We start from the raw sequence: 22,540 nt of genomic DNA on the forward strand, positions 1-22,540 counted from the left end.
CGAGATTAACGAAAAATCTTGGCGCGTACGAGGCGTCAAGTGTTGCGCACCTGTGTTGGGAGGCACAGCGTCGCAATTGATAATTGAATCTAATGTCCAGCCGGAATCCTTATCTTGAAATTCTTCGATCGCATTTAAAAGAGGCAGTTTAACATTCTCAATAAACTACTGTTTTAATGAAGTTGATAAGAAAATTTCTGCATTAGATGTACTAAAATCTTTCAACTCAATTATATCACCTTCAGCACTTAACTTTTTAAACTTACACGATAAAACAGTATTTATATTTTAAGCGTTTCCACACTTTTTTAAAATGTTCTTTATACGTCTTATAAAAAGCTGAGATGAGTCATCTAAAAATGCACTAATATCGATATGCTCAATATTAGCAATAACGCTTGTACGCATGCGATTTTTAAAGGCACTATCTAAAGTAATCCATTTTATACGTTGACTCAAACTTTGTGTGAGTGTTCCACCTTTTTTAACTACTAAATTATTAAGTTTCACGCGAATACACTCCACTCTTGCTGTAATGTTTAAAGCACTTTGCTTTTGCTGCGCTGTTAGACTGCTATTATTCAAGACTTTTCGCAAAGTTTTGAGAGCAAGCTTATAATGTTTTTTCCATCGATCAAATACCTCTTTTGAATTATGAGACTTTAGAAGATTAGCTGCTTCTTCTAAAAACTTCAAGTAAGTAACACATTCGTCAACTAATGTCGTCATGATTTACTTTTTTGTATACACGAAAGAAAAGAAAGTGACTCTGCGAAGCTGTAGCGCTCCTTATATTCCATGTTATTCAAGGTCAAAGTATGATAGTGGGGGATTAATTCAAGGTTATTGTAACAAGTCAGTGGGGATAAATTGAAGGTCATTATAGAAGTTAGTAAAAGGGATTCTTACAAGGTTATTGATACGAATTCATAAAAAAGTAATGACGCCTGTATGACTGCTACCAACTAAGCACAAGAATGCAGCACCTAAACTAATATCATTTAAACTCATAATTAGATATTTATAGTATTCAGCAACTACAGTTTGAATCTATGATAAATCAACTTTTTCAAACAATTATAATTTTCAACAAGAAATTATCAGAGATTTTAGATTTTAGATCCTAGTAATTAGATTTTTTTATGATTAGCTTTTTATATTCCCTTTTTTAATAAGTGATACCTGAAAAGTGAAGCCGCCTAAAACGAGATTGATTGGTGGCCTTGAAAGAAGCGGTAAATTTCAAATCTTAGATTTTTGATTAATTTTTATATAAAGTTTTTAGACAGTTTATGTAGTTAATTTTATTGGAAAACGAAGAATGCATCAAAATAAGCAAATTTTAATTATTAATATTGTTTAAAACTTTGTTTTTTATGACGTTATACTATGTTAATTAAATATTTATTGATATGATGATGATGATGGAATGGAACGGAAAGATGACGGAACGTGAACATAGGTTAGTATGCATATATTTTGAAGCTAGGCTTTTCTATCTCGGCCCAGAGAGTACTGGATCTGGGCTTACGAGTCGCGTGGGCACAGGAATGGACAGGAGGAAAGAAATTACGCCTCCGATGTACTACTAATCTACTCTGAAGACTTTATTTAATAAAAGGTAATACTGATGACTTGAGCGTGTGCTCAGTCTGGCGGCCGGTACCAGAATGGCGACCGGGTGCGCGCTACCCGCTCGCCACTGCGTGGCGTCTGCCAGACGATCACTCGAGGCTGACTCCGGCGGTATTCCGCTAGTCGAAGTCAGGCCTCGGCTGTAGCGTTTGCTTGCGCTGGCGACGACGCTGTCCAGCGCGTGGCGCCACAGCTACTCCCCCGCCAGTGCCGGACGCGACCTGCGTCCGGAACGACACCGTTTTCCTTGGCCTGTTGAGGGATGAACTGGCGGAGGGCGGCGGCGGCGGCGATGTTGAAGGCGCCGGGACAGGCGGCGACACAGGTGGTTGCGGCTGGGTGGACGGCGTGGGCGCTGGTTGCGCCTGCGTGGATGGCCCAGCTGGAGGACCCTGTGTGAATGGCCGTGCCTCAGGCGATGATGGTGTTGGTGCCTGCGCCGACGGCGCGGCTGGTGGAGCTGCCTGCGCCGATGGCGCGGCAGGTGGAGGAACCGGAGCCGCTGAAGCTGGTGGGGCCCGCGCAAGGAGCGGGGCGTTGGTAGGCGGCTGATCGGCTACCTCCAGGTACGCCGGCTTGAGGGAGCTGGTCGAGAGGGTCTTGGCCTCGCCGTTCACCTCGACCACGTATCGCTGGTCGTCGAGGCGTCGCAGCACCTTGTGTGGCCCCGTGTAGGGCGGCTGCAGCGTCGAGCGGACCGTGTCGACCCTCCTGAAGACGTGCGAGCAGGTGCGTAAGTCGCCGTGGAAGAACGACGTGCGAGGCGGTAGATGCCTGGACCCTGGGGCTGCCCGCAACTGGCCGATGAGGCCACGCCACTCGGCGACGAAAGCCGGCGCGTTCGCATCCGGATGACTGTCTGTAACAAAAAAGTCTCCTGGGACTCGGAGAGTTGTGCCGAAGAGCATCTCGGCCGGAGACGCCTGAAGATCTTCTTTGAAGGTCGTTCTGAGGCCCAAAAGGACGGCTGGAAGGGCCTGCGGCCACGGTGTTGGAGCGCAGCACATGAGGGCCGCTTTGAGGGTGCGGTGCATCCTTTCCACCAGCCCGTTGGCCTGCGGGTGGTAAGGTGTTGTGTGCACCCGGGCTGCGCCGATGATGTTGGCGAGGGCGGCGAAAAGGCGCGCCTCGAATTGCGGGCCCTGGTCCGTGGTGATGGTCAGCAGTGTCCCGAACGAGCTGATCCAGTGCTCGAGGAAGGCTCGCGCGACCGTCTCTGCCTGCTGGTCCGGAAGAGGGATGGCGTGCGGCCACCTGAAGAACCTGTCGACGATGGTGAGGCAGTACTGGAAACCCGAGCACGACGGGAGCTTGATGAGGTCCAGGTGCAGGTGGTCGAAACGCGCATCCGGAGCCGCGAAGTCTCCCAGAGCTGCTCGGTTGTGCCGATGGACCTTGGAGTGCTGGCATGGCTCGCACGCGCGCGCCCAGCGCGCAATCTCCTTCCGCATGTGTGGCCAGAAGTATTTCTGGGCGATCGTCCTCGTCGTGGAGCGGATACCTGGGTGGGAGAGCCCATGCAGTGCCTCGAAGACGGTCTTCCTCAGCTCCTTGGGGATGTACGGCCGTATTACGTTTCCATCCACTGCACAATACAGGGAGGAACCCTCGATGTTGAGGGGCTGAAGTTTTCCGTCTCCGGAGTCAAGCAAGTGCGGCAGGTCTTGGTCGCTCGCTTGCTGCTGGGCGAGGGTGGTGAGGTCCAGGCAAGCCGGCATCTTGATGGAGTTAACTCTCGACAAGGCGTCTGCGACGATGTTGCTGGGGCCCTTGACGTACGCCAGCTTGATCGGGAACTGGAATATGTATTCCAGCTGTCTGGACTGGCGAGGCGATGCTTTTTCCGGAGGCTGCTGGGCTGCGAGGGACAGCGGCTTGTGGTCCGTAAACAGGGTGAAAGGACGCCCCTCGAGAATGCTGCTGAAGTGCTTAACCGAGGCGAATGCGGCGAGAAGCTCTCTATCGTAAGTGCTGTATCGCCTCTCGGTGTCCGAGAGCTTTCTGGAAAAGAAGCCTAGTGGACGTCAGATGTCTTTCCTCTCGAACTGCTCCAGGGCAGCTCCGATGGCGACGTCGGAGGCGTCGGTGTAGAGCCGTAGAGGGGCCTCGCGACGCAGAAAGGTGGTGGTGACTGCGTCTGCGAGCGCCCGCTTCGTTTTCTCGAATGCATCTCGGGCTTCCTTCGTCCAGGCGAGAGGCGACGGTTTCTTGCACTGCGGCAAGAGCTTCAGCAGATCGTTGAGGGGTGCGAGGAGGCGTGCAGCGCCAGGGATGCATCGCCTGTAGTAGTTGACCAGCCCCAAGAAACGACGAAGTTGTGAAGTGTCGGCCGGCTGCGGAAAAGCCTGGATAGCCTCGACCTTGCCTGGTGGTGGACTACAGCCATCTTTAGAGATGCGGTACCCGAGATAGTTGACTGACTCCCTGGCCAGGACGCACTTGTCCTGATTGATTTTGATGCGAGCCCTGCGTAGCGTGGCGAAAAGGACCCGGAGGTGCTCCAAATGCTGCTCTCGGCTCCAGGAGGCAACGACTATGTCGTCCAGATATGCTCGCGCGAACGGCAGGTCGCGCAGAAGGTGGTCCATTGCGCGCTGGAGAGATTGTGCTGCGTTGCGGAGCCCCATCGAAGAGCGGGTGAACTCGAAGAGCCCGAAGGGGGTTGTAATTGCCGTCTTGTGTGCGTCCTCGGGAGCGATAGGGACTTGGTAGAAGGCCTTCTTCAAGTCTACGACCGAGAAGGTGTCGCCTTGTAATTCCAGTAAGAGGTCCTCTATCACTGGGAGCGGGTATCTGTCCGGGACGGTGCGACTGTTGAGCTGGCGATAGTCGCCCGTGATGCGATATGAGCCATCGGGTTTCTTGACCAGCTGAAGAGGGCTCGCCCAGGAGCTGTCTGATAAGCGGACGATGCCCATTTCCAAAAGCGCTCGAAAACCTGCACGCGCCGCCTCGAGGCGCTCCCCGTGGAGCCGGCGTGGCCGTGCTGCTGCTGGTGGACCGTTCGTTGCGATGTGGTGGAGGGCGGAGAGATCCGGTAGAACGATGGTGGTGCTGCCTGGAGTAGCTAGATCTTGATAGTCTCTCAACAGGTCAGCAAACACACCCTCAGCGACGTCGGCCGTGATGTTGACTGCGACGGAGAAGACTCGAGCTGGAAGGATTGCACCGGTGGTATGGTGTGAGTGGTCGGCATCGAGGAGCTGTCTGTGGTGGAGGTCGACAGCGAGGCCGAAATGTGCCAGAAAATCCGCGCCTAGGATGGGATCACTGACATCGGCCACGATGAACTTCCAGCTGAGTGGCTTGGCCAAAGCGAGGTCGAGCATCAGCGAGTGGGTGCCGTAGGTATCAATCGCTGAGGCATTGGCTGCACTGAGGGTGAGAGGGCCACGTCTTCTCGTCTCCTTGAAGTGTGAGAGAGGCAGCAGTGAGACGGCCGAACCGGTGTCCACCAGGAACCTGAGGTTCGTTGACTGGTCGGTGATATATGCAAGCGTCTCTCCATGACTGCGCCTACCGCTTCGGCTTGCGGGGGCGGAGGCGCCTTTAGTTTCCCGAGCCCGGGATGAACGAACACGGCTGCTTGCACTGCACGGCCTGCTGGCCGAATTTCCGGTGGTACCAGCACAAGTCATCGCCGGCGGCCGCTGGCGCTGCGGTTCGACGGGGGCGGGAGCGAGAGCGTGCTCTACCTCTGCTGTTACTGCTGCTATTGTTGATGTTGTTGCTGTTGTTGTTGCTGGTGTTGTTGCGCACGAGGGTCTCGAGCAGCTTGCTCTGCCTCTGCGAGGTGGTGAGGAGCTGCGCCAGCGTGGCTTGCAGCGTGGCCATGTCCGAATCCGGCTGGGGCGATGCCGTGCGGGACGAGACGCCGCTCGACGAAGGTGTTGCGGGTCGAGAGGCGACGGCGTGGACCTGCGGCTCTGGCACCATGGCGAGATCGGCCAGGTGGGCCAGTTCGTCGAGAGTGCTGGTCTGCAGGACTCGGCAGAGCCGGCCGATGTGCGGCGGCAGGAGGTCAAGCCACTTGACCTTCAAGGCCTCATCTGAAATCGCGTCGTTGGCGAGACATCTCATGTGACGCAGCAGCTGGGATGGAGTGCGGCCCTCCAGGCGCACCTCGTTCAGGACCTGGTGCAGCTGGGTGTCGGCTGGAGTGGAGAGGCGGCGTAGCACCGCCTGGCAGAGGGCTGCGTAGCGGTTGACGGCTGGAGGGTGGAAGATCAGGTCCGACAGCTCCTCTGCGACGGCCTGGGGAAGCCGCGCCACCACGGTGTTGAATTTGTGGCGCTCGTTCCGCACTCCTCCGGCTTCGAAAGCTGCGTTGACCTGTGCGAGCCACAAAGCGGGATTAGCATTCCAATAGGACGGAATCTCGCAGCGCGAGGGTTCGTAAGTCTGCCGCGGATACGGAAATACCCCGTCGATTGGCATAGGCGGGGGAACCGGTATCGAATCCGAGCTATTCGCTCCCGTTTGCGAGTTTTGACGCGCCTCGGAGGACTGCTGCCCGGTTGGCGTACGCAGTACCATGTCTGTATCTGAAGTCTCGGAGTGAATAAAATTGAGCGCGCGGCGCGCGGCAAGGCGCTGTGAAGTGCGAGAACCGAGACGCGGCACGCTGTGTGCGCGGCGTACCGCCGAGGGATGGCGGGTGGCGCCGTCGCGCGACACGCGTGGTGGTAGCGGAGCCAGCGGAACGCGCGCGATGGTCGGCGCGCTGGCTCTACGCGGCGCGCAACACTACCGGGAAAATGGCCGCTCGCGCGGGAGGGCCGGGGCGGAAAGCGAGAAAGCGCGGGAGACGACGCGAGTCGGCAAGGTGGCCGACTGCGTGGAACGCGGCGTCGGCGCCGGCGGCACGCAACAGGTATACGCGGCACTTGAAATGAAAGAGCGACTCAAGGCCGCGAAAGGCTATACCTGTTGCGGGGCGAAAAACCTGGTGTGTTGAAGCTGCCGCCGGACGCTGCCGATGATGATGGCGAGGCGTGGACGCCGCGCTGCCGCCGGATTGCGTCGCTCGACTGCTGATGTTCCGCCGATGTTGATGGCACCTCCTGGCTGGGACCCCGGTGCGTTGGTGCGTGTCTCAGCGCTGCTCTGCTGCTGTCTCGTCCTCGGTGGAGCGGCTGCTCTCGCCGCGTAGTGTGCTGCAGACAGGGAGACGACCGACAGGGCCGCTCCGCGCGCACTCCAGCTGTAAAGGGGCTGGAGGCAGACTCCCTGCTGCTGGTATTCCGTGCGGCGAGGTACCTCTGGTGCTCGCCTGGTGTTGCTCCGGTGAAGGGCGGACGACGGGCCGCACCGCGTGCTCGATTGAGGATCACTTCACCGGCGGCGAGATACACCGGCTCGCGCGTGACCCGCGCGCAACTGCGCTGCTGCTCGATGCAGAAAGTAAAAAAAAATAAAAGCGGCCGTCGCGAGCTGTAAATGGGCTGCGACGTGCCGTAAGTCGAATGATAAAAAAAATATTCTCTCTCGGCTCCGCGCGGTACGCCGAGAGAGAAGGCTGGACTGGCCGCCGAGAGTCAGAGTGAAGAGACGTAGCGAAGATGGCGTCGATACTTCGCGCTGTGCCCGACTCCGAAACGTGTTGCTGAACGGGGTCACCACTTTTGAAGCTAGGCTTTTCTATCTCGGCCCAGAGAGTACTGGATCTGGGCTTACGAGTCGCGTGGGCACAGGAATGGACAGGAGGAAAGAAATTACGCCTCCGATGTACTACTAATCTACTCTGAAGACTTTATTTAATAAAAGGTAATACTGATGACTTGAGCGTGTGCTCAGTCTGGCGGCCGGTACCAGAATGGCGACCGGGTGCGCGCTACCCGCTCGCCACTGCGTGGCGTCTGCCAGACGATCACTCGAGGCTGACTCCGGCGGTATTCCGCCTGTCCGGCTGTAGCGTTTGCTTGCGCTGGCGACGACGCTGTCCAGCGCGTGGCGCCACATATATAAATGTCCACCGCTCGCTAAGGTGCACACGTGTGTCTCGACTCATCGCTTGGGAAATCCGGTCTTCTTTGCTGTCCAGCTTTCGATCGTGCTATTAAAATCAAAAATATTAAAGTAAGTACAGTACTATATTCTTTTATTATATTATTTTTACATTTTTTACACATGCGCGATTGCAGTGAGGTATTAGAAATATGTACATTTTGAGGTTAGAAGGATAACACGTTTTGTATGTGAGAAAAGTATGCACTCATTCTTGAGTAGATACGAAATGGCCAGTTTTGTTTAAAAAGCGTTGTTACACCTATTTAGAAAATTATTTTGTTATTATTCTGTAATCATGCCACGTTTGATGACAGTGTGTGAAAATCTGAGATTTTGATTTTTAATGTTTCATTTATTTGCAGCTTCTACACCTGCATTAACATTGGGTACAAAAGCTACTGGTACGTACAAGATTTTTATACAAAAAAACTGCAGACATGAATGCGAATGAAGTTGTCTACACACCTGACGAGGACTTTGACCAGCTAATCGACAGAGATCCAACAACGTAAGAGTACTTTTTACTTCATTACAATTTCATTTTTTTTGTATCTAACAATTTTCTGATGTTTGTTGTAGAGAGCTGGTTGGTTATGTAGACCAAATCATTGCTCCGGCTAAAGTGGGACAGAAAGCAGGTGGAAAGGGCTATGACTTATTTAAATTCGTTCTAACTAATGGAAGCAATGGTCGAGTGCTTTGCCTAATTTGGACCGCAGAGCTGCTCAAGAAGTATCAGCCTGAAATAACAATCAATCGAGTAAGATTTTTTCTATTTTATTATTTATATTTTATTATTGTACATTTTTTCAATTATTAAAACTAATAAATTTATATTTTTTGTTCTTTATAGATCCTACATATTGAACACGGCTATACAAAAGCAGCCCTCATGAATAATGAGAAAGAGTACACATTGCGCGTACTACCTTTTGAAATTATTTTTCAAAAGATTACGAAAGTTGAGTACAAGGGCACTCATGTGACAAGGCCAATCACACCTGAATTACCACTATCTGTAGTGGATTTTTCATCTATAAAAGAAGCAATTGGAAATCTGTTCTTTTTTTTAATCTTTCAATCTAATTTTTATTCGTTCTTTTAATTATTATATTGTATAATTCTAATAATTATATTTTTATAGCTATCAGTGGCTATATCAAGACAACGTTTGCTCAATCGACCACCAGATATGAGAATATGTCATACGGATGCGGAGCCATGACTGATGTACAAATAGGCAACTACGTACCTGTAGACTTTAAGAAAGGAACTTGGGTCACAGTGATTGGAACAGTAGCCAATAATGATAAAAAATATATTATTCTCTTATTTAAAAACAATAATAAAAATTAAAAACATAATAAAAATATATATAATAACAAATAATTTTCTTTTTCAGATGGTATCATAAAAGTCACATGCCTAGATTCAAGCAACATCACTGCGGATCCAGAGCATAAAGTTATGGCTGCTAATGTACTCATTCGAGGTACACAACAGGTAACTGCTGCAAAGAGAAAGTTGACCGAAGAGTAACTTTTCTTATTTACTTTTGAATTTGTTCAAAGCAAAGTTTATTTTTAACTTTCACAACTTCATTGTGTTTTTTATTTCAAAATATTTGACTTTGTATTAGTTTGACATGAGATCATACTGATTACGCAATATGATAACAAATTGATAATGTGATATTTGATAGCAAAATTTTATTTCTATGAGACTGATTAAACAGTGATTTTTAATAATTAAGTATATAATATTCGTATATTAGGTGTATTCATTTTTTTGCTATCAAATACTACATTGTAATTTGCTGTCATTTAATATTATTCTTTTTATACGACAAACTATTATATTGTTCAATTTTTTCTTTTCAAAAATTTGTTGTAATGACACTCATATCTAAATCTCTAAAACAGACTGTTATTAAGGTTAAGACTTAAGAATATGTTATGTAATTAATATTACTATGCAAAATTGAATCTTTGTATGTGTCAATACAGTTTTATTACTTTCAAGACTTCAATTTTAAGTTAACTTCAGTATATACAGCGTCATCATATTTTAGTATTCTAAATATATAATATAATTATAATCAGCAATGAAAAATTATTTACAACAGAAATTGTTACATTTTCAATTTTAAGAACTTTTAATTTAGTAAATTTTAAAATAGATGTTTAATTTCAGATTTATTTTTAATAACTTACATATCAATTCATTAACTTAAGCAGAATGTTTACAGATATAAAAAATTATTTTTCTAACTAATATAAAAGATATTGTAAATAAGCATACTTTTCATTATTGATTATAATTATTATATTTCACAATTAATTAATAATATCTTTCCACATACTTATTTATTACGTATCTATTAAGTGTATATGCAACAAAATGTATGTTTGTAAAATGTAATGTTGCCAAAAATTATGTTAAACAGAATATTTCTGTAGTTGAGACTGCATATGTAAACAATATTGCGATCAGTACAAACTATTATATTTCTATAATAATTTTAATAATGAAAAATAAATTACTTTTGTAGCTGCGTCCCCTGTTGAAAATAATGACGTCATTTCATGACGTCATTGACTGACGTTATTAAATGACGCTAAATTACGTCATTTGAAGCTACAAATTGAAACCTTTTATGACGTCATTATTTTCAACAGGTTGTACTTCTAAATACTCATACTCTTAAATACTTCAAAATTGATGAAAAGGTTGCCTATATAGGTGCTACCATCCGGATGGTAGTACGGAAAATGGGGGCTAACGCCAAAGAAATATTGTTTTTTAATTATCGTTTGTTTAGTAAAATTATTAAAAATTATTAATTTCTTGGACACTAGCCCCCATTTTCTGTACTACCATCCAGATGGTAGCACCTATATAGACAACCATTTCATCAATTTTGAAGTATTTAAGAGTATAAGTATTTAGAAGTACAACCAGTTGAAAATAATGACGTAATAAAAGGTTCCAATTTGTAGCTTCAAATGACGTCATCTAATGACGTAATTTAACGCCATTTAATGACGGCAGTCAATGACGTCATTATTTTCAACAGGGTCTACAACAAAAAATCGTTTGAACGATATATTGCGATACAAAGTATTGTATTTCTACTCTCTTTGACTATAAACCACTTTCACATTAATTGTTTAATAAACAATAAATATTTTTTGCATGAATGTAGGTTAGATAATTATTATTTTTGTAATTAGTGTAACATAATAAATTATTGGAATTCCTTCTCCTTTATCCCACTTTTTGCATTTTTTATTTTTAAAAATTATAGTTTTTCTATTTTCAAAAAGTATACAGTTTTTTTATTTTTAAAAATTATAGTTTTTCTATTTTTCAAAATTATAAAGTTTTTCCTTATTATATAAATATTATGATAAAATAATTTTTTTTCTAAATAGAAGCTTCAAAAAGATTGTATTGATAAGATCTATCTTCTATACCTTTAAAATGCAGTCAACAAGTCATCTATACAGGCGAGAAATGCATCTCATAGCGACATCTGTTCTTTATCGATAAAATTATTACTACATAACCTTTTAATGTTGCTGTTACTTGTATTTTTACATGATTTTTATCACTTCTGCAGAGTGCAGTTCAACGTTTTACGTGTGAATTTTTTTATATTTATCTGACTATGTAATATAAACATAAAGTAACAAATTATGCAGAGGAATATTAAAGTATTTGTTCATCATCATTGATTTTGAGATTACGTGGTCAAAATTCACGATTTTATTACACTTCTTAGTTGTCACATTTTTGAGGTTAAAATTTACATTTAGATTTTGGACTTGATTTCTTTATGTTGCTCATCTTAAAATATTTATAACTTTTTATATTTTCAGACTTTTGTCATAAGGATCTGCTTCTATCAAAGTATACACATTCTTTTTATTGAAATCTCTGTTTATAGAGAAGAAATTTTGAGATTTTAAACTACTAATAAAACAGGTCAGTGTGAACTATTATTATCGACATTATTTTTATCTGGTATTATGTACTTTTTTTATTTAACAAAAAACATTTTTGTCATTTCTTTTCAGATTGCTATCATAAAGAAACAGCTTACATGTACATTTCTGATTTCATGTGTATTAATACTTTCATTAAAGACAAGGAAATATATAAAATCAAACTCAAGAAGGTACATATATATCAACAAATATTTTTTATTTACCCCGGCTGAAAATAATCATATGAGAGCTCATATGAGCCATCATATAAGCGATCATATGAGCCATCATATGAGCAATCATATGAGCGATCATATGAGTTTTTCGACCGGATTCTCATATGAGCTCTCATATGAGCTCTCATATAATATATCGCGATTTTTCATAACCGCGCATTCCGACTTTTATTAGATTCTTTTTTAATACCACAGCTTTGTAAGATACTTCTAGAATTTTAAATAAATATTATACTGAAAAAAACTTAGATTCGAAGAGAATTGAACCCGGAACCTTAAGATTACGAAGCAAGCGTCCTAACCGCTCAGCCATCATCATCTTTGATATCTTTAGATTCTAATCGTCATTATAATTTACATATCCATGCGTGTTTTATTTATTATTACTCGAATAAAATGTTGTTTATTTCATTATAAAATAAACTAATTGTAATTATAATAGAGTATAATAATAAGAAAAACATACAAGGACGTGTAAATCATAATGATGATGATGGCTGAGCGGTTAGGACGCTTGCTTCGTAATCTTAAGGTTCCGGGTTCAACTCTCCTCGAGTCTAATTTTTTTTCAATATAATATTTATTTAAAATTAAATTCTAGAAGTATCTTACAAAGCTGTGGTAATAAAAAAGAATCTAATAAAAGTCAGAATGCGCGGTAAAGTAAGTAATGTGGTTATTTATGTTTATGAAAAATCGCGATATACCATATGAGAGCTCATATGAGAATCCGGTCGAAAATCTCATATGATCGCTCATATGATTGCTCATATGATGGCTCATATGATCGCTCATATGATTGCTCATATGATGGCTCATATGATGGCTCATATGATCGCTCATATGATTGCTCATATGATGGCTCATATGATCGCTCATATGATTGCTCATATGATGGCTCATATGATCGCTCATATGATTGCTCATATGATGCCTCATATGATCGCTCATATGATTGCTCATATGATGGCTCATATGATCGCTCATATGATCGCTTATATGAGCTCTCATATGATTATTTTCAGCCGGGACATTATTCACTATATAAAGCACAATTATGATTCTTTTTCAATATTAGAAGCACATTCGAAATTATATTTTGTTTCTTTATTGTGAGTTCAGTTTTACATAAAACAGATTTTCATCTTTTTAACTATCGCTAACTCAATTTGGATATATGGACATTGAATAGCACTTTTAAAGCTTTAGATCAGCTTGAAATAAGCATAGGTTATGAGTGTATTAATTATAAAAATAAAGTAAATTAAAAAAGTTTTTCTTAATGGGTGTATTGCTAAAGCAGTTAGTAGACCTTGAGATGTACAAATGCTTTTCGATGCACAGAACAGAATTAAGTCTGCAGTAACTAAAAAATGAAGATCATAAATTTTGGACTTCGAAGACATATTGTACAACCTGGTATATATGAGGTACAACTATTGTTGAATGATATTTACAGTAATCTTAAGATTATAACACTGTTTTATTTATTTGTTTAAACAATTTAATTAAAACACATCTAAAACTTTCTATGCGCAGTAAACCATAACAATAAAAACATGTTTTATTTTGTTTAAATAAAATAATTTATCCAACAGTGAATTTTATATTATACATTTAAATTATCTATTATTTGTACACAAACAATCATTATATGTGCTTTTTATGGAGAATAGATATATCCCTAGTGGAAATAATTTGATGTGCCAAACTGTGCCAAACTGTGCCAGGACTGTGACATGCTGTGCCAAACTGTGCCAAACTGTACCAAACTATGGCACACTGTGCTTCATATATACCAATTCGAACATTTGACAATAGCTTGGCATAGCTTGGCACAGTTTTGCACAGTTTAGCACAGTTATAGCACAGTGTGGCATAGTATAGCACAATACCAATTTTTGAAAATAAAAATATTTTTCTCGTGTATTGTTTGGAATTTGACACAGTCCTGGCACAGTTTGGCACAGTTTGGCACTACCTGGCACAGTTCTGGTACAATTCGGCATAGTTTAGCACAGTTTGGCACAGTAAGACACAGTTTAACACAATGTGGCACGGTTTAGTATTGTAACGCAATATAGCTAATTTTCAAAAATGTTTTTCTTATATCATGATAAATTGATCAGGTATAGTATATTCACAGTAAATTTTCATTGACATACTTTTTATTTTACAATAAATATACAATATTAATACAAAAATTATACACGCAACATACAGGATAAACTAATTTACGTGTCTTCCTAAAATTCCTTTCACAATAGTAATAATAAAAATTTGATTACGCAGTTTCAATAATAAACATGGTCTATGTAATCTAGGATATTATACAATGTCTAGATCAATTTTCTGTTCTGCATTAACGACTCGAAAATGTGTAATATCAACATTATCAATAACCAAATTGTTTGCTATTTTTATATGATAAAAAAAAATAAATACTTTGAATTCATCATTATATTTAATTTTACATATTTTTGATACAACTCCAAACGTATTGTCAATAGTTTGAATAACGGAATTATTTCGTCGCTGACAACGCTTATATTGAATAGTATTATAACGATTTCCATTGTATATCATTGTTTTGTACATTTTACATTCTGTTATTGTTTGTACACCAATTAATTTCTGAAGACAATTTGATTCTCGTTTTGAAAATGTGCATGCTTTGCCGGGTCCTATTAAAATACATTTATCAACTTTATATATATTTTTTAATTTATTTTTATCCAGGTTATTGCAATATTGTTGAACTTTGTCAGAAATTAATTGATTATTTGGCTGTAACAGTGGCAGTTGTTGGTAAATTAATAGTCTTAGTATTATTTGCGTGGAAATACGATAATTGCATTTTTTCATTCGGAGTAACAGTTTGTTTTCATTTTCAAATGGAAAAGTACTTGCATTATGTAGCGGACCCCAATTTTTAACTGTATCAGTAAGATGAATGCACATTGTAATGCATGTAGTTTTTTCCATATAATATTTCAAAATTAACAACAAAACGTATCAATAGGTTTCTAGCATTTTCTAACATTGCAGGCGTTATAGAATCTTCTAATAGAATATTCATAGCACAAACAAACATAGCTAAGTTATTATAATACTTTTTTGGCAGTACACCGTGTAAGCAAATCAAAGAATAAAATATTAACCATGTTAACCATTCAGAAGCTGTCCAATTTGCTCTTTCTTTAATACTTCTTGAAACTTTCGCTATACAATTCGGAGGCCTTATAGACAGTAAACGCTGGTCGATAATTAGTAGTTTATTTGGAGAGCCTACATAATATTTTCGTTTAACATTTGTTAATATAATCGTAGTATACAGCTCTGTGACACCTAAAAGGCACGCATGCATAAAGTCAACAATCATACCATCAACAAGATTAAAATGATTGAGATTCATAAGAGATGATGGTCCTTTAATGCCAGTAATATCATCCGAGATACTGCTATGTGCCAAAAGCATTTTCTCTTTAATAGAGGTATCAGTTCTTAGAAGGGGAGGCGGTAGTATCATAGGATACTTTCTTACACCATTAATTGCCACATTTGGATGTTCACAGTACGTACATCCATTCAATCCATTAAATCTTTTCATACAAAGCATAGCACAACGACATGGTGAATCAACGCAACAACCAAGTGGAAATAGCTTACTGACTTTTTCTTCTCCGTTCCAATACCATTTGAAACCTTCAGACGATAATTGATTAGCCTGATCAATAAATGAATTCAAGTACAGATTCATGACAGGTTCTACTTTGGCAACCCATAATCCAGCAAGTATCATATGATTACTGCGTAACTTATCAGGTAGTTCATTTAGCATAATGTAGATAGGCCAAACAGATATTTTTGAAGAATCAGATGCTTGACAACGAACTTGATTCAGTCAATGACTCTTATCATGTTTTTCAAGGATTTTGTTAGGCCACATTTTAAGTAATGCAGCTAAAGGTCTGAATTTTGTTGTAGATATTGTTAAAGTCATTAAAATTAACTGTACTTTGATACATTTCACAATGCTGCTCCTCTTTAAATGTTAACCTATAATCCGTGTATGTTTTTTTATTTTGCGGGTAATAATTTTCAGAATGATATACACAGAGCATCTATTAGCCTTGGTGATGCATAAATCTTTATTCTGTCGTATTTTTAGATACAGAATATGATAATTACCTCCTGTGTGTACAAATAAAGTGCCACTTGTAAGTATCGCAACACTGAAAAGTTGAAATTTTTAATTATAAACAAAGCTGAAGGACAAAGTAATTATCACATTCCGGACCTAAAAATGCAGCAGATCTATCTTTCTGAAAATTATCTATCGCTGCAGCACAAGAAAACTATCTTTAGTATGGAGAGAGAGAGCCCTCAGTGAAAATCCACAGCTCTTGATGAAGAAGACGAGTACAAGTCATATCCTGCAGCTACACCCAGTCTGGCTTGGAGGAGTTTTTAATATTTGCAGCTTGTAGCATCGCAAATTTGCCTTGTCCTAAAGCCTGCACCTGCAAAAACAATTATTTTTAAAACTTGAAAGAGCATACATAAAAGAGGCGTATAGAGATGGAGAGAACAGGAATAGGTGAGGAGGTAAAAGAGAAACTTGTAATCAAATAGACTTACACGTATGTACATACAATTGAGATACAGCTAAGCAAGGAGCTGCTTCCTTTACCTGAACTCGCACAGCCTCCGGAGTTACTCTAGCTGACAACCAGTTCCATGTCAGTCACTGGCTGAGGTTGACAGTTGACAAGGGTCATGATACTGCAGATTCCTCCATAGTTGCTCAATGGAATTAGAAAAATGAAATTAGGAAAAGAATAGAAATTAATTATTATTATGAATTTTTAACAATATTATTTATAAAAACATGAATATCACTTCACTGCAGCTAGCACACACTGAAAAATGCGCTGCACTCGGAAAATGTTGCACTTATGCATTAAAACTATATGAACATGTGCTGTTGAACATGTCAACATTTTGCAAATGCAATCTAACAAAACAAATCTAAAAAAATGGATACGTGTGACTTTAAAACTTCAGTTATCAAAATATACGTACTAATTCTCTGGATCTAATGTTACATGGCTACGATTTCTTCTTTTTACGCGTTGCAATTGTACTGCGTGGAATCCTTTTTTTGGAAAACCTATCATAATATTGTCGATACGGCATACTAGTGAATATCTCTGTAAATAAAATAGGTTTGGTTATTTACAAGAATTATTAATATTAGCCAAAAATCAAAAGTTTATTTACTAAAACTATGACTGACTTACCCTTGAAATTAATTGTTTCTTTTCATTTAATATATAAATTCGATTTTGTTATGGCAACATAACCTATTTTCAGTAAATCTGCATTATTAAGATATTCTGAACACTGTATATAGCATAAAATAGAACAGGTGAATATTATGGCTAAGATTTTTATAATATTGATCTCAGTGATGCTAAATCACTGTAATAAAAATATTAGTATTTTACTAAAATCACGCTTCGATTTGCACCGTCGCCGTTGAATTTGAACACCCCAAACAATAACATATAGATATACCCAGATAACAGCACGTGCTGTCTCCACCGAGACTTGTTGTGCCGCACGGCGTGCTGTCCGTGTGCCGTCTCTGTGCTATCAAGCGGGGACATCTGGCGGGCGTATTTTGCAGAGCATGCTCTTGACGTGCCGCACGTCGTGCTGTCACTGTGCCGTCCAGTTGCTGTCTCGACCTAGGGCGTCTGTACGCGACGGCACAGAGACTGCACAGCGACAGCACGCGTGCCGCGTGCTCAGAATGTTGCATTATTAATAATTATGGACTTTAATTAGTAAAGAGCATACATTTATTACTTTTTTTATTCTCTCCAAACCGAATTACATTTAAACATTATTTTATTACATAATTCTAATTATTAGCGATGATTATTAGGTGCAATTGTGCATCAAATTGTAAGAAGAGTTGTGGCTCAGAGGCTAGAGCTTCGGACTTCTGATCCAAAGATCGTGAGTTCCAGCCCTACACCCGGCAGATTTTTTTTTCTTACATAAAATTTTTTTTATACTATATAACAAAATTTATTAATTATTTATGATGTAGATGCTTAGTTATGCGTTCTAACTAATTTTTATTTAGCGTTATTTTTATATGCGATAAAATCGCTCCCCGCCGGTAGCGTTTTCTGCTGGCACAGAGACGGCACAGAGACGGCACGTCGTGCTGTCTCGCCGTGCCGTCACGTGCCGTCTCTGTGCTGCGGCAGCTGGACGTCGCGTGCTGTCGTGGATGCCGCCATCTCGTGCCGTCACGGGGACGTCTCTGTGCCGACACGTTGTTATCTGGGTAGGTACTGGGTAACCGCCTCCCATATATATGGGAGCCCAGATAACAGCACGTGCTGTCTCCACCGAGACTTGTTGTGCCGCACGGCGTGCTGTCCGTGTGCCGTCTCTGTGCTATCAAGCGGGGACATCTGGCGGGCGTTTTTTTGCAGAGCATGCTCTTGACGTGCCGCACGTCGTGCTGTCACTGTGCCGTCCAGTTGCTGTCTCGACCTAGGGCGTCTGTACGCGACGGCACAGAGACTGCACAGCGACAGCACGCGTGCCGCGTGCTCAGAATGTTGCATTATTAATAATTATGGACTTTAATTAGTAAAGAGCATACATTTATTACTTTTTTTATTCTCTCCAAACCGAATTACATTTAAACATTATTTTATTACATAATTCTAATTATTAGCGATGATAATTAGGTGCAATTGTGCATCAAATTGTAAGAAGAGTTGTGGCTCAGAGGCTAGAGCTTCGGACTTCTGATCCAAAGATCGTGAGTTCCAGCCCTACACCCGGCAGATTTTTTTTTCTTACATAAAATTTTTTTTATACTATATAACAAAATTTATTAATTATTTATGATGTAGATGCTTAGTTATGCGTTCTAACTAATTTTTATTTAGCGTTATTTTTATATGCGATAAAATCGCTCCCCGCCGGTAGCGTTTTCTGCTGGCACAGAGACGGCACAGAGACGGCACGTCGTGCTGTCTCGCCGTGCCGTCACGTGCCGTCTCTGTGCTGCGGCAGCTGGACGTCACGTGCTGTCGTGGATGCCGCCATCTCGTGCCGTCACGGGGACGTCTCTGTGCCGACACGTTGTTATCTGCGCGGGGGGGCTATAAGAGCTACAGGTGGCGCTCGCCTTTTTTCCATTTGTGCGGCACTGAGTGAGAGTTCGCATATATACTTATTCGGTCGGTCACCGTCGCATCAGCCGTACGCTCTGCGCCGTGCTTTATGCCTCTATAGCTGCCGCCCGCCAAGACTGAAGACGTTAACCTCCATAGTCCAAGATAAGCTAGACTTTCACTGACCAAAACACTCTGGCTCTATTTTAATATTTTAATAATTAATAAAAGAGTATAAGCGCAATCAAAATATTCAGAGGATAATAGTTGCTTTGTGCAGTGAGTAGCCACTATGGCTGGCAAGTTCAGAAATGAAGAAAATTTTGACGATGAAGAAAATGATGACGAAATTAACGAACCTCATGCTTACGTTTATATTCCTGATAAAAATAAAGGTTCTGGAAATGGCGAAAGAAGGACTGTGTCAGTTTCAAAAATCAAAAAATTTGACTTTCAGAAATATTTAGAAGATCCAAAATTTTATCAAGAGAAATTACTAAGATTACAAAAAGAGCCAGGGGTTAAGGATAAAAAATCTTGTTATGTTTTGTATGCTGCAGGTATGTATATTGCAAATAAAAAATTTATACTTAATAATTTACATAATCAAAAAATGCTTATTTAAAAAATATACTGTTCACATCAGCAACACATGATTTACTACAATCGTACCTGAATGCTAAAAAAAGACGTTTTTATATACCAAACTCTAAGACAAAAGATGTTGAGTCTGATACCTCCGTAGAGGGAGATGTACAAGGAAATAATTTGAGTGATATTGATGAGAATCATGAAGTGTTACCAGAATTAAACACGGCAAAACTCCAAAGAAAGGTATTATGTGTACGCAAAAAAATATCATCTAATCTTCCACTCACGTCTATTGGATTTTTAAATTTCATGTCTATAGTCAATGATTTAATAAACAGCAATTGTCGCTTTTTTTTAGAGAATCAAAAGATCTGTGCAGAAAACAGGACATGAAACTGCAAACAAAATAATTAGTCAATATTAGAATGAATGCGAACCAGAAGATCCTGATAGAGTAATGATTTAACTTCGAGAGTGCCTGAAACTTATAGCCCTACGCATAGTATTGAACAAGTAATTTGCTTAAATTATAACATTTTAGTGATATAATTGCATAATCTTAAGCAGTTCTCATTCTGTTAAATATTATGGAATAATATATACCATATATTGTGTTGTTACAGTCGCTGCATGATCTTACGGAACCACCGCCAAAGCGACCTGCATTGAGTAACAAAAAAAAAGTAATAATTACAACTTATTTACTATTTAACATTATAATATATTAATTTTAAGAGCGTTATACTGTTCTATTACAGCAAGAAGCAGCATCAACTAATGCAGCTACCAATGCATATAAAATGCAGGGTGATTTTTTCAAGAATAAATATGCAGAAACACTCATTGAAAACGAGAAGTTGAAAGCAATAATAAATCAATTTGTACCCAAGGAATCATGTCGCCCAATAGCAAATCATAATAATCTGTCAAAATCAGGTAATAATTTAATTGTAAGCTTTGTTATTCTCCTGTTATTTCATAATTCAAAAAAAGTATTTATTAAACCCTTTTTTGCAGATAATGAAGTATTACGTAAAACAGTGTATGATAAAGTATTTGAAATATCAAAAACACCCACATACGTAACTGATCCTACACAAGCTGCAAACGTTTCGGAGCCTGCAGTAGATGAGGATATAGTCGTATTGAAGAAAGGTGTAAAATGTAATGCTAACGCATACAAAGATGCGTTTAAGACAACAAAATGTCAGACATTTTTTACGTTGATTAACACTGGAATTTACGGGACTGAAGAATTAGCAAAAAGATGTGTCTGTAGAAAAAAACCAGCTGATGAAAATATTAGAGTCTTATCCCCTATTAAAAAAAGTGTTGTAGAAGATGAATTCTATAAGTTTTTAGTAGCCAAAGGTTATACACAAGCCCAAATTGACATACAAATGGAAACATGCTCAAGCTATCAACATAATGCTATAACAGCAGCCAGGAAAAAATTATCTAGGGCAAAACCACCTATTATTCCAAGTAGAACCATTTTTCCTCCAGGAACTGAAACTGCAACCAGCAGTTTTCAATCATATCATTCACATCCTCGTGATCCGTTACTCAATTCTTTTAATGAAAATGTAGGTGCTACTGAAAAGAGTCAGTATGGAGGATCAGATGATTAATAGCAAAATATCAGGAGCAAGTCGTTCTACTGTAAACCTACAGCATCAGCTGAATGAGCAAGAAGATTTTGATTAGTTTGAAAATGATAGCGAGTAATAATGAAAAGTTTAAAAGAATCCTAAAATTATTTTTGCTAAAGTTAATTAGTATTGATTTTAAATCGGTTGTAAAGAACGTTAATATTGTACGTTCTGAAGTCACTGAAATTAAGTATTTCATTGAATATATTGTGTTCCTCATTCTTAGTATTTTTTTTTAATTTATAGAACCAAAGATTAAGACAAAGACGTTATAGGTTATTTTACCTAGAAAACTAGTGTTCATATAGAATTGTTGGATTAGTTCCTACATAGAGAACGTTGGACTTCAAAAGTTGAATCAGAAAAAAAATGCGTGTATCGTTTTATTTAGTAAATTGTTTTTTCATTCGCATTATTAATGGAATGTTTATTTTTTCACTGAAACGCAAGTAGTTGTTTCTATATATTATACCAAGTACGTTATGTATTGAATTAAAGAAAATAAATATTTTTTTTCAATTTTCTGCAGTTCTTATACTTATACTTATATTAACATATACCCTGACTTTCAATTGCATTAATATAGTAAAATTTATAATTCAAATAAGTTAATTTAATTAATTTTATTGAAATACTATATTATACTGTGCCTATCCATGCCCTCTTGTACCACAGTATGCCAAACTTTACCAGGGGTGTGCCAAACTGTGCCAGGACTATGCCAAACTGTGCTATATTGTGCCACAGTGTTTCATTTTATGAAAAGACCAATTTTTTTTATAAATTTTTTACTGTGACAGAGTTTGCCAAGCTGTGCTAGACTGTGCCATAACTGTGCCAAACCATGCCAAACTATTACCAAATGTTCGAATTGGTATATATGTATATAGTCTGGCACAGTTTGGCACAGTCTGGCACAGTCTGGCACAATTTCCATTTCCACTAGGGATACATAAATATATTTTATGAAATTCCTTTCTTATTGTGCAATTTACATTTTATACTTCATACTATTATTATACACAATATAATGCAAACTTTTTTTACAGGTTTAACGACATATTATCACCGTACATCTATACTGGATATTATAACCCAAGTGCTTTATTGAATTATTTTATATGAATCTTGAGAAGAATGTTCTGCTATACATCACATGAAATTGATATTTACTGGAAAATATAATAATAATTTTCATTTTCAATAAAATATTATAATCC

General features: G+C 40.2%; 5 protein-coding genes and 1 long non-coding RNA gene across 8 annotated transcripts in view; 3 read left to right on the forward strand and 3 right to left on the reverse strand.

The window, feature by feature from the left end:
* The window catches only part of LOC107981654 (coiled-coil domain-containing protein 170-like), a 290,914-nt gene that overhangs the window by 267,331 nt on the left and 1,043 nt on the right, over positions 1–22,540 (reverse strand). The gene's annotated exons all lie outside the window — the stretch shown is intronic.
* On the reverse strand, positions 5,091–20,341 carry LOC107981653. The gene is made up of 2 exons (XM_031927117.2): positions 20,272–20,341; positions 5,091–7,690 (listed from the first exon to the last, which is right to left on the reverse strand). Exon 2 carries the CDS (start codon positions 6,169–6,171, stop codon positions 5,185–5,187), a length of 987 nt encoding a protein of 328 aa, XP_031782977.1. The 5' UTR covers positions 6,172–7,690; positions 20,272–20,341; the 3' UTR covers positions 5,091–5,184.
* On the forward strand, positions 7,601–10,914 carry LOC107981651. Of its 2 annotated transcripts, XM_032601859.1 has the most exons (4): positions 7,601–7,713; positions 8,007–8,152; positions 8,224–8,404; positions 8,498–10,914. In XM_032601859.1, exons 2-4 carry the CDS (start codon positions 8,082–8,084, stop codon positions 8,747–8,749), a joined length of 504 nt encoding a protein of 167 aa, XP_032457750.1. In that variant the 5' UTR covers positions 7,601–7,713; positions 8,007–8,081; the 3' UTR covers positions 8,750–10,914. The 2 variants fall into 2 exon arrangements, with proteins under 2 accessions (XP_032457750.1, XP_016843386.1); XM_016987897.3 differs by lacking the exon at positions 7,601–7,713 and having other exon boundaries at positions 7,941–8,152.
* On the forward strand, positions 11,204–15,262 carry LOC107981652. The gene is made up of 4 exons (XR_001729497.3): positions 11,204–11,444; positions 11,526–11,631; positions 11,724–11,824; positions 13,819–15,262. It is a non-coding gene; the product is annotated as an uncharacterized LOC107981652 (long non-coding RNA).
* LOC103316437 lies at positions 13,334–17,275 on the reverse strand. The gene is made up of 3 exons (XM_031927118.2): positions 17,173–17,275; positions 16,511–17,082; positions 13,334–16,392 (listed from the first exon to the last, which is right to left on the reverse strand). Exon 3 carries the CDS (start codon positions 15,708–15,710, stop codon positions 14,811–14,813), a length of 900 nt encoding a protein of 299 aa, XP_031782978.1. The 5' UTR covers positions 15,711–16,392; positions 16,511–17,082; positions 17,173–17,275; the 3' UTR covers positions 13,334–14,810.
* LOC100679887 lies at positions 19,148–21,840 on the forward strand. 2 transcript variants are annotated; one of them, XR_004345257.1, is made up of 6 exons: positions 19,148–19,637; positions 19,724–19,920; positions 20,027–20,181; positions 20,292–20,351; positions 20,427–20,604; positions 20,686–21,840. XR_004345257.1 is itself a non-coding variant. In XM_031927119.2 (5 exons), exons 4-5 carry the CDS (start codon positions 20,469–20,471, stop codon positions 21,297–21,299), a joined length of 750 nt encoding a protein of 249 aa, XP_031782979.1. In that variant the 5' UTR covers positions 19,799–19,920; positions 20,027–20,181; positions 20,292–20,351; positions 20,427–20,468; the 3' UTR covers positions 21,300–21,840. The 2 variants fall into 2 exon arrangements, 1 of the variants encoding a protein (XP_031782979.1); XM_031927119.2 differs by lacking the exon at positions 19,148–19,637 and having other exon boundaries at positions 19,799–19,920.

Source organism: Nasonia vitripennis, assembly GCF_009193385.2.
Source record: "Nasonia vitripennis strain AsymCx chromosome 3 unlocalized genomic scaffold, Nvit_psr_1.1 chr3_random0010, whole genome shotgun sequence".
NCBI classification, from domain to species: domain Eukaryota; kingdom Metazoa; phylum Arthropoda; class Insecta; order Hymenoptera; family Pteromalidae; genus Nasonia; species Nasonia vitripennis.

Coding starts and splice junctions, on each gene's coding strand:
- LOC107981653 (XM_031927117.2), bottom strand. CDS start 6,171: ATGGTACTGCGTACGCCAACCGGGCAGCAGTCCTCCGAGGCGCGTCAA.
- LOC107981651 (XM_032601859.1), top strand. CDS start 8,082: ATGAATGCGAATGAAGTTGTCTACACACCTGACGAGGACTTTGACCAG. Junction 8,153..8,223: donor ATCGACAGAGATCCAACAAC/GTAAGAGTACTT, acceptor TGTTTGTTGTAG/AGAGCTGGTTGGTTATGTAG. Junction 8,405..8,497: donor CTGAAATAACAATCAATCGA/GTAAGATTTTTT, acceptor TGTTCTTTATAG/ATCCTACATATTGAACACGG.
- LOC103316437 (XM_031927118.2), bottom strand. CDS start 15,710: ATGCTAAATGAACTACCTGATAAGTTACGCAGTAATCATATGATACTT.
- LOC100679887 (XM_031927119.2), top strand. CDS start 20,469: ATGCAGGGTGATTTTTTCAAGAATAAATATGCAGAAACACTCATTGAA. Junction 20,605..20,685: donor TAATAATCTGTCAAAATCAG/GTAATAATTTAA, acceptor CCTTTTTTGCAG/ATAATGAAGTATTACGTAAA.